The 16,848-nt window shown below is 38.8% G+C and overlaps 1 protein-coding gene across 5 annotated transcripts in view; it reads left to right on the top strand.

Annotated features, from left to right (window-relative positions):
- thrb (thyroid hormone receptor beta) overlaps window positions 1–16,848 on the top strand; it is a 125,536-nt gene that overhangs the window by 85,702 nt on the left and 22,986 nt on the right. For 3 of the 5 annotated variants that reach the window (XM_084380210.1, XM_084380213.1, XM_084380209.1), the window contains exons 3-4: window positions 6,457–6,529; window positions 9,060–9,110. In XM_084380210.1, the coding sequence (XP_084236336.1) occupies window positions 6,523–6,529; window positions 9,060–9,110 (58 nt within the window). In that variant the 5' untranslated portion in view covers window positions 6,457–6,522. The remainder of the gene's footprint in view (window positions 1–6,456; window positions 6,530–9,059; window positions 9,111–16,848) is intronic. The other 2 variants (XM_084380211.1, XM_084380212.1) reach the window with 2 other exon arrangements.

The following is a 16,848-nucleotide window of genomic DNA, read 5'->3' as shown; positions in this document are numbered from 1 at the left end:
AACTATGGGTTTCTGCGCAGACATATTGCTAGTAAACTCATAAAATCTAATAAAATCAAGCATTGATGCCAGTTAGAGATAGTCATTTCATATTGTATACTGATTATCTGTAAACATCTCTGAGCATACAATATTTATTAAATCTTTTGTTTGTGTGCATGCTGTGGTGTATCGTAACTCACACAGCTGACAATGCTAGCACCAGTGTTAATGTGAGCTGGGTAGCTGTACATCAAAAGGCAGCTGTATCTGGTTGAAGCAGAGCAAAGCCTGAAGGCTGCGGCATGTTAGCTCATGTACATACATGCGCACACACCGCAATCCATACATATCATGACACATATCGTTCACAGTCCCAGAGTAAACAGCAGGCTGTAGTTTTAAATGCTCAGCACTTTCCCATCAAGAAAATATGTGGATTCTTTTAGGGCTCCATTTGGGCTGCTGGCTGTTCCAGGAAAGTCAAGAGCAGAAATCAATATGTGCACATACAGTACAAGCAGAGAAAATGTGAGACACGCTGCAACTCCATGCCTGGAGCAGTGCTCCTGTGTTTCAAAGACAGGGAGGAAGCCCTGGGGGGTTTTGATAAATTTGACTGATTCTGTTTGTGTGTACTTGAAAGGAGGAGAAATGAGAGTTTGTCTGTGCGATTCACCTCGCTGTAGCTTCCTCTGTTCTCAGTATAAGCACACAAAGTGATGGGATGTTGTTGCCACCATGCCTCCGATACATATAGGGATTATAAGGGAGCGGTATCAACTTTTCATTAGGTTGTCTTAGCCTTTCAGATCAGCTGTACAGCCTCAGTAATAATGTCAGTAATGACAGTGTTTGTCAGTGTCATTTTTGTTCTTTCACTTTCATTATATTATATTATTTTGCATCTTTGTTATGTTTGCAGTGTCTTGTAGGCTCATGCAGGCTGGGCACCTTTTGGGGGTATGACACTTGGAAAAACATAAGAAATAAACTAACACTAAACTAAACTGAAAACGAAAACTACAGAAGCTGGCACATATATTCCCTGCAAAGACACAGTCAGGATTCAAACAGTGAAGTTATTCAGCCGTCCAGCCAACCCTACACAGACTCCAACCTAGTTTGTCTGTTTTTAAGCTATAAAAAATTCAGATGGAGCGAGCAGGAAAGTAGCAAAGGCCAAAGCTCGATGAAAAGGGATGGGGTGGACTGGAGCAGCTCTGCTCCCTGCCACTGTAGCTAATTTACGCCTGCGGTGGAAGTCCATTATTGTCACTTTTGTTTATTTGGGACACTAATGTGCAGAAATGGCAATTAGAGAGCCACAAAAAGCACTCAGCTGGATGACTTTCCCTCTTCCAAAATAAATTGCCATCTGTGGACCTCCTATCTGATGGAATCGGGCTGTCCTGAAATGCCTCCTGGTGAGCACCTATAAGAGGTGTGAATGTTGTTGGGTAAAATTTGGTTTACAAGCTCTGTTTCCCCAGATGTTTTTTTCTTTTCAGATACATGTACAGTACATTGGGACATATACATATTACATATTTTAGGCCTGGGAATATCCTTGTACATAGGCCAAAAAAAACGACTTTACCTGAACAAAATGCTGATAAATCTTTGACGTGTGAGAAGGCATTTAAGGTTCAGGAAGTAAAAAGCGGCGTACATTTCCATCTGTGCCAGGTGAGGGGCAGGTTGAAATCCCCTTTAAAGTTAAATCATGGCTGTTATATCTTCACAGTATTCAGTTCTGTCATGAGAGAAGTCAACTTTAAACTCCCAAGCAGCATTTTCATAAGAAGTATTCACCAAACTTACTGTAACAGTTTTGTACGGCACTAATAGCAGCTAAAGATTACACCCTACAGAAACCTGACAGCACATTCTACAGTTTACATCAGGTCATTTTTCATTTGGCAACAGTGACGGTTTTGTTCCAACAGAAAACACATTGTTAGTTTGACACAGCTTCCCTGTAGCGATGGCAGCTGAGGCTGAAGGCGGTTGAAATATTGCTAGCAATTAAGTTTGTACTGGAAGGTTCCTCACCTCACCTCACCTTAAGTTTGTTTTTCCATAACCACGATCAAGTAGGTGGACTTTGAGTTGAGATTACTTTATCACCTGTTGTTTCCAAGGTCATGAATTCGAACATGAATATGAACTTTCTCCAAACTATACTGTAATTTCCATGAGCAGACTTATTCTGGTGACTGGGGGGAAGATTTCCCCAGAATAACTGTTGGCAACATACATTTACATTTATTTATATATTACAAGTGTCATTAAACCAGGATATCTCCTATGTTCTTGTCTGTTGAAAGGGTTGCCCCAGACCCAACTGAAGGGGGAAAAAATCATGACTTCATAGAAGTATATATATGAAGTTGATTAAAACTTATGACTATAAACCTGTAACATATTTAACTTATGAACATTGAGGATACCAATAAAGAAATCCTTCAAATTGGAATTCAGACTTAGCCAGCAAGCAGGGGATATTCATATTCCCTCAACATCCGGAGTAACTTTGAGCCAAGTGTTTTCTCCACCATGCTCGCTCAGTCAATAGACTCTCTGTACAGCCACTGTATATGTAGCTAGGAGGTTATTGATGAAATGTCCCACTGAGGAGTTCACCTTTCTCACTGTCCGTTGTGTCTCCTTGAGTTCAGCGTCCTACTGTGACCTGCAACCCTTTATCTATGCATGTACATTACAGCCCGTACTCTGAATGTTTTCCATCTTCATGTCTGTTCCTGCCAGACACTCTTCGGACATCTATCTGTCTGTGTCCTCACTGGAGCTTTCCAAACCTGTTGTATGGACTATGGATGAACCAGCTTTCTGCCTTCCCCAGCTGTTGTCTCGATATTAAATGCTCTCTGGGGTAAAGAGCAGCAAACCGAGGCAGAGTTTCCTGTAATGCTTTTTAAGCCAGCTGTTCTTCCAGTGCAAAACAAATTATGAAAGCTGCAATACTTTTTTGCATTTCCTGTTAGTTTTTGAAACAGCTCATAAGCTGAGTTACAAAATGGAAGTCCTAGTGGGTGATTGTTTTAATGATTGATTTATCAGAGACTTTATTTAGAGGTCTCATCACAACATATTTGCTGGTTCAGGCAGGTAAAGACTCAATCAGTCAGCCATGATTTGCATATCTTGTCTGAAAAGGTTTGATTGAATAATTGTGTTTGTGCAATGCCCTCAGGTGTTCAAATGCTGCTAAATTGACATTAAAATCAATCAAATGCTGCAGTGAGACATAACCTTGACAGACTTGTCTATTCAGACCTGAATAGATGACTTCTCCAGTTTTGGTTATCTGATGGTTCTTGTTCCTATCCTAACTAGATTCAGCATGATGAAACATGCAGACAGTCTGGATTATAATGACAGCTGCAGTGTTGAAGGAAAAGCCTTGGAGCCAGCCCAAAAAGACTCTCATTTATATTATCTAAACTGAAAGACTTGTGTAAATGGACTTGGATATTTTAGAATAGGCATGGTATTATAAGGAGCAGTACAACACTGTGGGATCTATCTTTGTTTAATGTGCACTCATATACTCTTATTACGTATATGCAACTCCAACAATCATTCTGTACGTGACTGCATCAGTCAAGGGACAACTTCTTCTTCTATCTTGAAAGGTCTTTAGGGATCTCACAGAGGTCTGCTCTCTGCCTGGAATGACAAAGTGTTTGTTTGTGGTCCACTCCGCCCTGCTTTCCTCTTTGCTTTAATCTAATAATCTACTGTATGTTAAATTAACCATTTTATCATTCTGAGACAGTTTATCTGTCCAATTGGACTTAATGGATGGTATTTAATGGCTCACTTGGACCTAAAACAACACCAGTGCTGAAGTGACTTAAGCCTGCATTTCTTTTTAAATAAATCAGACTGCATGTAAGATTATGAGAAAATGAATAAAGAAAGTGCAGCCTGATGTTTAGGTACACTGAATGAACCAATATTTGAGTGTTCGTCAGTCAGCCTACACACAAAAAAGGGCTTGAAATGTGCGTATGCCACTTTGCTCAGCATAAACTGAGACTTATGAAAATGTGCACGTACATTTTGGAGCCGAGGGGATTTGGGAATGCTTATGTGAAGTGGTGAAGATGAAGATTGTAGAAATGAAATGTGAAATCCATTGTTCTACACATAATGACACATCTCACATTATATTTCACTTAATATCAAACGTTCATTATAAATCCATGTTATCATAAACATTCAAACCAGCAGTGTTGTTTGTACGTGTGCTTGAAGTAAAGTATAACTGTTCAATAGAAAACGTTCAGTTATAAAAATTATAAGCCATTTATCTAGCCATAGATATGTGTATAACTCATGTCTTCAATCAGTATTTAATCCGCACTGTCTCACCATCACATGGTTCGGACTGTTTGGTGGCTAATTGATGAAATTATGGTCGTCTTAGAAATCCAAGATCACATCAAATAGCATTAAAGAGTCAATACAGCGCATATATCACCAAGTGTGATTTTAGTTTTCATATAGTGGTTGTGTGTAAAATCGCTGCAGTGAGCACGACTGTGCTGTCAGGTTCACTGCTGTCCGGAACGTGACCTGGTACATCTTAACCTCCTGCACTGTTCAAATGATCAAAGCATGGAAATAAAAGCTGTCACACAATCTTAAACTCCATATCCATCTGTGAGTCCTAATCATAATGCAGGCTTCAGGCTTCACCGTCACACAACTCAGCAGAATATTCAATATCAATATTTTTTGGCATAAGTACACAGATACATAAGTACCTCGTGTGTACCTATGCAAACCTTTATTGTGAATCGAAGTTTCATAAATTAGGCCCCAGGGCATATTAGGATGAACGCGAGTGCATGCATGTTTTTCTTGTAGATGTTTAAAGCTGCAGTGTCTCTGTGAGCTCGTTAGGTAGAGCTGACACACTTGGTCGTGGAGAAGCAGCAGGGTAGCCCAGCCTGTCCGCTCTACTTCACGAGCTCAAAGACACCAGTGTCTCCAGAGGATGAGTGACCCCGAGAGGGGCAGCAGAAGACCGGGAGAGAAGCCGCATAGGGTCGGTGTTTACCAGCAAAACTACAGTGAAAAAACATTCAAACTAATGAGAATTTTTTGCCTGGCGCTGTTTCTTGGTTATGTTCGGTACATTAGCTTGCTCACTAAACTGACAAACTCTCCTTTCACATAACTGCAGTTGTCATTATACCACATTCATTGTGATGTTTTTTCTTTTTTAGCCCTTTCTCTGTTGGCAGCCATGTGTTGGTGAGGTGTGTTCACTGAGACGATGTTGTTCACCGAGCAGTTTAACACAAAACTAGATGATGTTTTATTTCTGATCTTTTAAATTGATGAACATCATATGTGTGATTCATGGCAGAACTCAAATAACCCTCCCCCCATTGACTACTGCAGAATTTTTTTCTGATGCAAAGGTCCCATGAGGTCCAACAGAAGGGCCGTGACTTCAGCTCTCAGCTCTCTGTAGACTTTATGTGATGACATCTCAGATTTAAATCGTTTTTCTCAGCTTGAGGGAAGTTTTACAAGTATAACACTTCATAAAATCATAATAGAGTCATAATCGACCTTGTTTGTAATTCTTGGTGTCCTGTCAACAGCTTTACAGACATTTCTTTTATTATGGTGCTCTAAGGGGAAAATGCTTTTTGGGCCACAGGGGAGTTTTAAAGTTCATCCGGCCCACTACCACGTGGTATGATGGCACTTATGCGGTCCCGGAGATCTGAGCCACAAGCAGTGCTGGTTTATGTATACTCAATGTGTGTGTGCAGATGCATAGTTTCCTATGTTTGTGAATGCATACGTGTGTGTAAAGCATTTGTCTGTGTACATTTTTGATGCGGCAGACCATAAAATTCACTTTCACTCTGCTCTGTCTCAACCTGACTGTCTGACTGAAGATGATCATACACTGCAATGAGAACATTTTATGTATTTATGTATTATGTTTGTTCCTTTGATATCACACTGAGTATGTGATAGAGAAAAGAATAACAATCAAATCTCGTAAATATAAATTCTGCAGTTGTGTACAAACATGGTTTTCCATGTGTGACCACTAGATGTCATCCTACACAGAGGGAAAATGTCAGGAGGGCCATAACATCTGAACAGTCTGTGTGCGGAGACTCCCTTTGATAAACTGACAACACAGCGATAGCTGCATGCTTGAATGACCGCTGACATGCAGACAGACACATCAGACACTTCTTTGTTTTATCAAGCTGAAGAGGCTCTAAACTTCTAATTAGTGGCTCATTTTCCTTTTCACTCACAGTTTTAATTACTTGTTTGAATGGCTCAGCAGGGACGGGAAAACTGTGATCACAAAATACCTAATTTTAAGATTTTAGATTTAAATGTCGTGGTTGTCAGCTTTTATATAAATAATACAGTGAGTGACTGATGGTTTCTTGGCTCTGTGTTCAGCTAGGTAGGTACCCAGATGTCTGAGGAGGCTCTGAGGATGACGTCTTGGCCCTGAACCCCACCAGTATGTCAGGTAAGATGTCTTGCCTGAGTACCCCACACACACTCACAGCCTCAGACGCCCAGGTTTATTCCAAATATAGTGCAACTGTACTTAAAGTTGCTGAACTTAAAGTATTTAATCCAATATTCACCAAATCTAAACTTCACATTTAATGCCTAAAACAGTTGTTTCCTGTGAATTATATTAAGATAGAATGAGACAAGTAGACTATCGCTGAACTTTTTTTTAGATTTCAAACTTCTGGGAACTTAAATGCATTAAATCTGACAATAAAATTGAGTTGAAAATGTAGCCTCTACATGTGATCAGTGGTATTATTACTTTGCGTCGGTTAGAAGTGTTGTCTTCTATGGAGGAAGCAGGAGGCTGAACATTGCGGCTGTGCAACCTAAGGCTTAGATTGTACTCCACAAAAGGGCTTTTCACACTGCATATTCTCAGCTCAATAACTTCCCACACAGATTGTTAACCCAGGGTTAACCTAAGCCCAGGGCTACATGACTCACACTACACCCCTATTAGCCCTGGGTAAAGCACACAAGTGTTTTGAAGCTAAGCTGAACATTCTAGGATGTTGTGTTACTACTGTCTTTACTTTAGCCCAGCGTCACACAGGCACCTATTAGCCCCGGGCTTAGTTGATTTTCTTGGGACAACCCCACAAAGTTGGGGCTTAGCACCTTTGGCCGCGCCAAGTCAAACCGAGCTGCACAGATTTGCTTTTCTGTCATCAGTTTGACTAGGCCGAGTTGAGCCAAGCCACGCCCGCGGTGGACCTGCTCCAGAGTAGGACCAAGCTAGGCCCACCCCGCCTCCAAGCGGGCTGCAGTGACGTCTCGCGACTGCAGCCAACCCGTAGCAAGCACCCGTCTCCCCCTCAAATCAATACTCAACTCATGTCTGTGCAGGAAACCTGAGAGAAAGATGTTTTTAAAAGTCTTTCTTTCATGTTTAGTTACTGCTGGTGAAAACACAACGTTTCCTGTAGTGCTGCCTCATAATAAAAGCTTTTAAATGACTAAATAATGGGGAGCTTTTATTGTGAAGAAGTTATTGGAAATGAAACGTGTTTGTAACTGAATTAATGGAGCGACTTTGTTACCACTGATTCTTCGATAGTACTGCGGAGATCGAGACAAGCGCGCCATTGGCACACCTTCAAGCAGGTAGCCCGGTTGTGGTGGAAATGCAAATCCCTACTGCTCTTGGCTGCCAGGCCAAGCCAAACCAGGTTAAGCCAGGCCGTCAGGTTTAATGGTGAAACGGCATATGGTTGAGGTCAAGTAAAATTTTGCCTTTGTGCATAGACAGGCCACTGGCTGGATGGTAGCCATCCATGACATAGCATTAAAAGCCAGCGGCAAAAAACTCATTTTGTGTATTTTAGATTTCTTTCAAATATACAATAGAGCAAAGGTTGACAAAAACTACAGCTTGCCAACATGTCAGCAGTTGCATGGCACTATCAGATTTGTAAATCCAGATAGTACTGTCAACAAAGGTGCTTTTTTTGCCACATTATCTGCACTTGAATCTTCACACCTTCTTAAATATGCGTAAACAGGATGTGTGCGCATCGGCTCATGTTAAGTGTGAACCTCTCCTACCTGCGGTTACCCACATCATAACTCCTCAGCGGTGCTGGTTTGCAGAACTTGCCTCCAGCTCGACATGGTGTATAGTTGATACCACTGATCATGTGTAGAGGGTCATCATCATGTTGAGTTAGTGTCACCACCAGAGGACCCCGTTAACTGTAAAAAGCAAAAACAAAACAGTGAACACGTGATGTTAGGGAACGGAAATCGAGATGACACTCAGTGTAAATAAACAGTGTCCTCTTCAAAGGTAGTAGCCAATATTAGTGACAATCAAACTATATCTAACTACTTTCTGCAATCCACAAGTCTACTCTCAGAGATTTAGTTGAGAACAGCCAATGAAAGGCTTATTTTTTATTTTAAAGTTACGGCATCTCAGTTTGAACTTGGTCAAAGCCACCATGTACCAACTGACCTCTATTTCCACACCCTCAACCATTTATTACCATTAATTCAATGCACACTGATAGACTTGCACACATAAAAAGCACTTAAAGGCCGTGTTAAACCACCAGACTCCTGTACAAGATGTACATGTTGCTGTCTAGACAGCAGGTTGTTCCATACATTGTACAGACATTCCATGCCCCTCTGTGTGTCTGTGGTTACTCAACATAGATACTGTAGTATGCAGAGTGAATTGGCCTATCCCAGTGACCTGGCCGACCTGGCACACATGCTATTGACCTCAGCATAATGAACAGACACAAGCTTACATGTATCACCTGAGGAAATGAACCTGATCCCCACCACTCACTGTAACACCAGACTGACAACAACATACTGTGACAAAGTGATGTTTCTGATGCTGATGTTTAGGATTCACATTAACCTGCTGTTTTATTAGCATCTGAGCTGAAGAGTGTCCGTCTGCCTCTCTCACCTGTTTCACTGAGCAAGTAGCTCTTTTTTTAAAGTGCCTCTCCCATCTATTTTAGAGCCAGCAGAAAAATGCTCCCCCCGCTGGAAAGATGAGGCCATGCAAAATGGTAATATTTATCCTCCCTCTCAGCAATGCTTTTTCCTCCTCTCTGTCAGTGTGGGTGAGCTTTGGAGCGCTCATGAGAAATGTAGAGCTTTTCACCAAAACTTGAGAAGCTGCTTCAGATTCTAACCTCCTTGCTTTAAATGTTGTGAAAGGCCTTGAATGACATGAGTGATTCTGTTTAGATATGATAACTCCCGTAAGTATTGTTTTGGACAATTTAGGAACAAAATGTTTTCTCTTCTTCTTTCCTTTTTTTGGGACTTTCTCTTTCCATAAATCATCACCCAAACCTTTAACCAACTTCCTGGGAAGCATTTGACTTTGTTCGTACAGGTAAATGGCGTAAAAGCCGTCTTAACTTTGATATTTTTGTTGATTCTGGCAGCCCAAACACAAAGTAAACAACCAGACTACGGAGCAGCTTCTTTCCTCTGTGAGACTATCATAACTTATCCAACCCTCATAAGTTGGAATCTGACCTGGTGACAGGAAATGAGAATAACTGCAATTACTATATAGAACGAGACAATCTTCTTTCTGATGATCATGTTTGCTTATGTAAGTCATATAGAGGCATTGAGGCTGTTTAATAATCATTTAGAAGATCCCTGGAGCACATTTCAGCTATAAAATGGCTGTCTAGACTGGTATAATAATATAAAAACATGCAAATAAATGCCAAATATTAAATGACATTTAATGCTATTAATGTCCAAAATACATTTCCAGTCGTTTATGTATAGTGTCATTAGGCCAAATTATATATGAATACTAATACTTAATAAATTCAAGGACTTTGCTGTGTTATTATCATCAATAAAACATATGCAATGACTTCAAAGTTGGTAAAATCATTAAAAAACATCTGAGGAACACTTTATTTTACACATCTGTAAGTTCCTAATGCATTTGTTTCCATATGCTTTGCAACTAATTTGGCACTATTAATAGTTAAATACTGAATTAAGTTGGTTTTATTCTGATGAATTCATTTCAGTTAAACACAAAGCTGGAGTAAGAGTATTGCACATAATCTGCCAAAAACGTTGACCTTGAGTATTTTAATTCTATGTACATTTTCCATCCAATTGTGTTGCATAAGTTCAATGTTAAGGTTCAAATTTTATGCTAAGTTTTTCTATCATGTTGAGTCAGTGGGAATAAATTGAATAGTCTGAAGTTCATGCCGCAGGTGCATTTAGGAAGTCAAATTTGCCTACAGGCACGCATACCATTCAACAAATATGAAGAATAAAGTCCAATATATAAAAGAATAATGATTTAAAATGTGCTTCTTTAAAGGGAAATTCTCTGGAAATACAAACAACTAAAGTAATGGTAACTGGCTTTGCTGTAATTAGTGTCAAACTAAGTAGTTATTTCCAGGATAGGACATTATTCATTATTAATAATATTATTGATATTATAGTATTATAGTTAATGTCATAGTTGTTAACAACATGTAACAAATGTTTCATGTAACAAATCACTATAGTTTAGTGTTCAGGAACAAGAACACATGTTCTCTTACATTTCCTACAATAACAATAATAATAACAATAATAATGATAATAATAATAATAATAATAATAACAATAATAATAATAATAATAATCACTGATGAGCCAGAGTTTCAAATATCAGCAACAGATGCATTTTAATGAGAAGAATGTAACAGTCTGGCTGCAAGATGTTGCAAGCAGAGACTGTTTATTATCAACTTACAAGATGATGTTTGAAGGGGAAATTAAAAACAGACATGTTTGAGGAGAGCATCCCAGAATAGTCTGACTTCACTTCACTTTAATTGTATACTATCACTGACTAACTCATTTGCTGTGCTGCATGTTTGCCTCAAATAATCAACTACTTAATCACTGATGCGTCTGTAAACAAGCAGTGGAGACATTCCTCTTCCTCACTAAAACCTCTTTAGAGCTCTTCATATAACTGTAGCCCAGTAAGGCCAATGTCAGACTCTGTTCCTAACAGAGACATTTGAAATGAACTGCAGCGCACACAGTCTCTCAGTCAAAGTCTCCATCATGCCTGGCAGCTGTTTTATACTCTGCACTGATCACTGGTGCATTCAAGGACACTTTAGTCAGTGTTGTTCCCGCTTCATGTGACCTTCTAACAGAGGCCCGGGCTGCTGAAAATAGACTACACTCATTTCTGCTCCTCTGTGATGCCTGTTGGCATGAATGGAAGGCTTTTGAATTGTCTCAATACAGTTTAAATTGCATTGCAGTTCACATTTACAGCTCCCATTTGGTGAGTTCAGTGGGTTGTGAGAGGTTTTTGTTTGTGTAAAGGCATGTGCGGTGCACAATCACAGAAAATGGTTTGAGTGACATTGTCTTTGACAGCGTTTTCTACATCTCTGTCCATTACATCTGCTCCTCCAGGCCCTGAAGTAGATTAGTAAACCAAACACACTGACTTTAATGTGACTTTGATCGTAATTGCACTGTACTCCAGTGGTAATAGCACTGTTAGTCAATGCCAATCAGTGTCTTCTACAGTGAGTTCAACAGTATTGGCTGTATGCAATGTCTGTTTCTGAAGGTGTTGTTTATCTTCTCGTCTAGTCATCCAAACAGCTCATAGAGAGCAGAAGTTACACCCCTTCTGATTCCCTCATGGACCCTAATTTCTGAAAAACTTTGCATGGTAGTGAATGGAAAGAGACAAATAATTCTGTTTTGTTTGAATTGTGCCGTGAATCACACATATAATTTGTATGTCTATTTAAAAGATAATTTTTCAAGTTTGTCATAAAAACTAATGAAATGTAAGACTGTGCAAATACTTAGTTATAAAGACTACACACCCAACAGTCAACAACACCTGTAACTTAAACATTGTAGCTCCGCTCCTGTATATTAGCAGCTCACAGAACTCACAAACTACCCTTGGACATAACTGCAGGTGTCAATATGGCCAAATTTATTGTGATTTTCACCTTTGTCAATAGTCAGTACTACCTTTGTCCACTGAGCAGTTTAACACACAGCAGTAAACTAGATGGCATTTTACTTCTTGACTTGGAAAATTACCTTTTTTAATTCACAAACATCATATTTGTAAGTCATGGCACAACTCAGATGGGATTCAAAATGTATTTGCCTCTACACATTGACTGCTGTGTAGTCGAAGAGTGTGACTTCGACTCTCTATTGCTGTTCCTGCTAAATACTCAGTGTTCTTCTCTTTATCTGAAATATATTTATCTTTCATTAGGACAGAGCTACTCGACAAATCCAGATTGATTAAGCATTAGCAGTAAAGATGGTGTCAGGAAGGCTAATAGAGAGGCACAGCTGCTCCCCTTCTGGTGGACCACCACGGGAATTTCAGAAAAATATGTATGGTAGTGAACGGGAGAGATAAATACACTATTGATTCTGTTTCAATTGTGTCATGGATTACACATTTTTTGTCTGTCAGTTAAAAGACCATTTTTCAATTCTAGAAGCTGTTGACGCATAAGACTGTAAAAATACAGGGCTCTGTGGAAGCCGGTCGGTAGTTTATGTTAGCAAACTCCATTTCTAAACTTAGGTTAGCTACTGTTGCTCTCTGTCAGTGGAGCAGAGAGAGGCACTGAGACGAGGCACCTGTGAACGTGCATGAAGTCACATCCTTTGGACTGTCGTGGTAAATCCAACACCAGTCCTTCACAAAGAAATCCACAGTCCAACAGCATTAAACAACTCAATCAAATCGTCCTCTGGCTTGTATAGGCAACAGAGAGAGATGAGGAAGATCTCATTTTACATGTTGTGGTGCAATCCGCTCATATGGCCAATAAAAAAGTCCAAATTTTATTTGTCTCTCACCAGTAACCACTTCACATGTTTTTTTCTGAAATAAGGTCCCGTGAGGGAAACCAGAAGGGGAGTGACTTCACCTCTCTGTATCTCTCTGTATATCTTCTGAGGTTAATGCAGCCAAATGCTCACTGTCAATATACAGCCAAAACAAAGGAGAGTGCACTTCTATCATGTGGTGATTTAACACTTCAGGTTTGATAAAAACAAACCACAAACCACAACTCACAACGCCATTTGTTCTTTTTGTTGTTATAAAACATGAAATTGATCATTATTTTCTGCTTTTCAAGCATTGCTTTGTCATCACATAGGGGCTTATATTTGCATGTATCCTACCTTGCTTGCATCTGCCATGACATCAGTTTTTCAAAAGTGGATGTTACTTTTCAATACCGATTGTGTGACCCTAGCAAAGCAAATGACATGATGAATCTTTGTTAACATGTCTCCACCTTTTAAACTCTCTCACAAACTGTTGTCTCTTTCTGATAAATACACCAGATGTGTTTGTGTCAGATGACGTCACGTCTGCGCCTGAAAAACAGGAGAAAAATCTTTTGTGTAGCACAGCAAAGGATTTTAGTGAATGTCTTTGGTTTGGATCAATGTAAACCAGTAATGCTGGGAAAGTGAAACTAATTTACATAAAAATGTTTATGAAGTTGTTGGTTTAATTCTTATTCAGCTTCAGTCTTAGTGTCACAGATGTCTTCATGAGCTCACAGTGATAATCAGACAGAATTGTGGCTGACTCATTATGTCTCATCACTGCTGAGGGTCTTTACAGACTTTAAAATGATTTGCTCAGAGAAGTCTCTTTTTCTTTAGTGCTGAAATTAGTATACAAATATATACAAAATACTTTTTTTTCTTCTTCCCATTTAATGTAATGACATATCTTTGTATTCTCAGTTTTACCCTGCAGGTCTGTTAAAAATCTTTCCCCCTCTGCAGTCCAGGTTCAATTTGTTACCTTTTCACACTAATGTTCTTCTTTAGCACCTTTTAAACTGTCCTCACCCCACTAGAATCTGTTTTTCAGCTCTAATTCTGATTTCTCATCTTGTCAATTTAACAGTGTAACAACAACACATATTAAAATGCAAGGAACCCAAAGTACAAGAACAATGTGGGTGCCTGTAAAAATGTTCACACATTTATTAATCGGTAAAAATATAATTATAGTAGTATTGTATTGTTTACAGCCTAGAACGATTCTATTTCTTTACTGTTTTTAACAGTATTTCTACATACAAGTACAGTATAAAAGTTATTAATGATTCATAGTCTTGAAATTAGAAACATATGGTTTACAAACATGAATGAGACATTTTGTGGGAGCCACATTTAGCATATAACTGTTTTTTTCAGTGTGTGTGTGTGTGTGTGTGTGTGTGTGTGTGTGTGTGTGTGTGTGTGTGTGTGTCTCCTGCAAATCAAACCCACCTTTAAGAACTGAATGGAATATGACATGCACTTCAGTGTTTCTGAGAGTAAGCTGGTATGTTAGCATGGCTCCTGTCAGCTTTCAGATATGTTAGTACTAAATGATGATGTCATCAGGTGAACGGTCTACTGCCACTGAGTTAAATTCAATGTTATAGGGCATGTCTCTTTAATGGAAATGGACTGTTTGGGGGCTTGTTCAGTGTCTGTGGAGCAGCTGGCATTTGTCTCTAGATGACATCATCGCCGGTCTGTCTCTCAGCTGTTCAGCTAAACACCACACTTGTTCAGTTACACAGATTCAGACTGAGTATTGTGTGTAATGTCAGACTGTGGAGGTGTCTATTCTTTTGTATTATTGCTCTGTTTAAACAGAATCAGCTTTGTGTTGCTGTTTATACTGGAACTGAATTCTGTGCGTCTCGGGAGAAATCTCATTCAATAATGTTTGCCTCTAGAAATCTCTGCCATGATAGTTATTCATTGCTCATTACATCTCCGTCTCAGCAGTGGCTTGTCTGCAGACGTCTTAATGAGGTCAGTGAGGAGAACAGAAGCAGCTCTGATCAAGTGTCTGTGACAATCACCAGAGTACTGCAGGGAATGATCTACAATGACTAAAACGTTTTTATTTCACAAACTGCAGACACATTTTACAGGATATATTCTGGATGTTTACTTTTTTACTGCAATCTTAATATTTTGAAAGATCTTTGAATAATTAAACATCAAGAAAATATGCAGAAGGAGCTCGCAGCTAACTGAACAGTCAGCTCTGGACTTATTTACGACTTCTCAGTAGTTTGAATAATTTAAACATGTGAGACGTGAAGAGAAAATAACTACAATTACATTTCACATATAAAATGACTTATTATACTTAATACTAAGTATAGTTAGTTAAACGTACTACTTAATATTCAACATTAATACACACAAATACTGTATACACCCGAAACATCAAAACACATTCTTACAAAATTACAAAGAATTAAAATTTTATCCCCAAATAAATATGTAACATGAGGTAGAATGTGTGATAAGGTAAGAAACAATATTAATTTCAAAACTATTCAAATAAAGAAAAATAAACTACGATGTAAATGATATTACAGTGTAAAAATAATACAGTGTAAAATAATGATTTTGAAATATCCACAAAATACCCAAATTAAGACATACTTAGTGTAACCTATCATATGTCAAACATAAAAAGTAGGAGACGATCATAAAAGGACCATTTAAATAGAAACAAATGTTGATATTGTATTAACAAACGATAAGAAGGTAGGTGGCTATCATGTACCTCATCATTCACTTCATTCACAAGTCCAGAGCTACCACTGGACAAATTATTATAGGTGACCTGATGCTGTGAATACCTGACACATGTATGACATACAAGGCTAACAGACCACATGTACAGTATCAAATGTTTCATTTAGATCTTGTGCTTCCAGAACAGAAGGCATTCATTATTCACATTCAAATTTACAAAACCTATTAAATACAGCCTTTTACATTTATATTATAAACTGCATTACTCGACATATAGTTGCTGCATTGACAGAAAAAAACAAGGGGAAAAAACTGAAAAAACAAGAAAGCTTGGTTGACAGAAACACTTAGTTAAGTTCGGTAACAACCTTGATAATCATTCTTAAAATTTGCTCATTAATCATCAGAAGATGTGAGAAATGTATGATTTTATTTTTGTCACTCCTGTATTTGTTGTAACAGCCATGGTATCAGGGAAGCAAAGGGAATTATCACAGTATTTTATTCTTCTACAGTGAGCGGCCTTGAGCTGCACTTGAACTTAAGCTATTGACCTTGAACAGCCAAATCCCCCTAATGGGTCTGGACAAGTTTTGAAAGCATTAGGTATGTCCTCCTCACTTGTACTTGGACATGACATGCCCAGTTTGAATTGCCCAGCATTAATAATAATGTAATAGCAGCTATTACATTATTATGTAATAATAATTCTGTTATTAGTCTGATTCAGAATCAGACTAATTTACAGTAAACAGGCCACGTGCTGCTGTCTGCATGTGTCTCCTGCAGTCTTCTGTCTGTTCTGCCTGTTTGTCTTTTTAGTTGATGTCTGTGGGCTTGTAAAGCCTGCTAGTTCTCATTACAGAAAATCTCAGTGTCGTAACAGTAATTAATATTGATCAGTTGCTCAAACTATGCCTCTGGGTTTTGAGGGAATTTGAGCGAATACGGTCTGTTAAAGTCCTCGAAAAGCCTTTGCATTTGATGTTTAAGACTGTGGGAACCCTGGCAGTTCTACCAACATGAGGGCAAAGTGTCCTGTTGTAGGAGAAGCAGTCATGGCATTTATAATGAATGAAGTTAAAAAGAAGAGCAGTATCTAAATCGATGTCTGCGCTTCATCCCAAAGTGCTTGATAATCCTCTCAAACTTTAACCTTTACTGATGGGAGCCTTCTGT

Source organism: Pagrus pagrus (assembly GCF_965226575.1).
Source record: "Pagrus pagrus genome assembly, chromosome: 17".
Taxonomy (NCBI): domain Eukaryota; kingdom Metazoa; phylum Chordata; class Actinopteri; order Spariformes; family Sparidae; genus Pagrus; species Pagrus pagrus.
The sequence above is the reverse complement of the archived record's forward strand: the minus strand, read 5'-3'. Positions and strand labels throughout refer to the sequence as shown.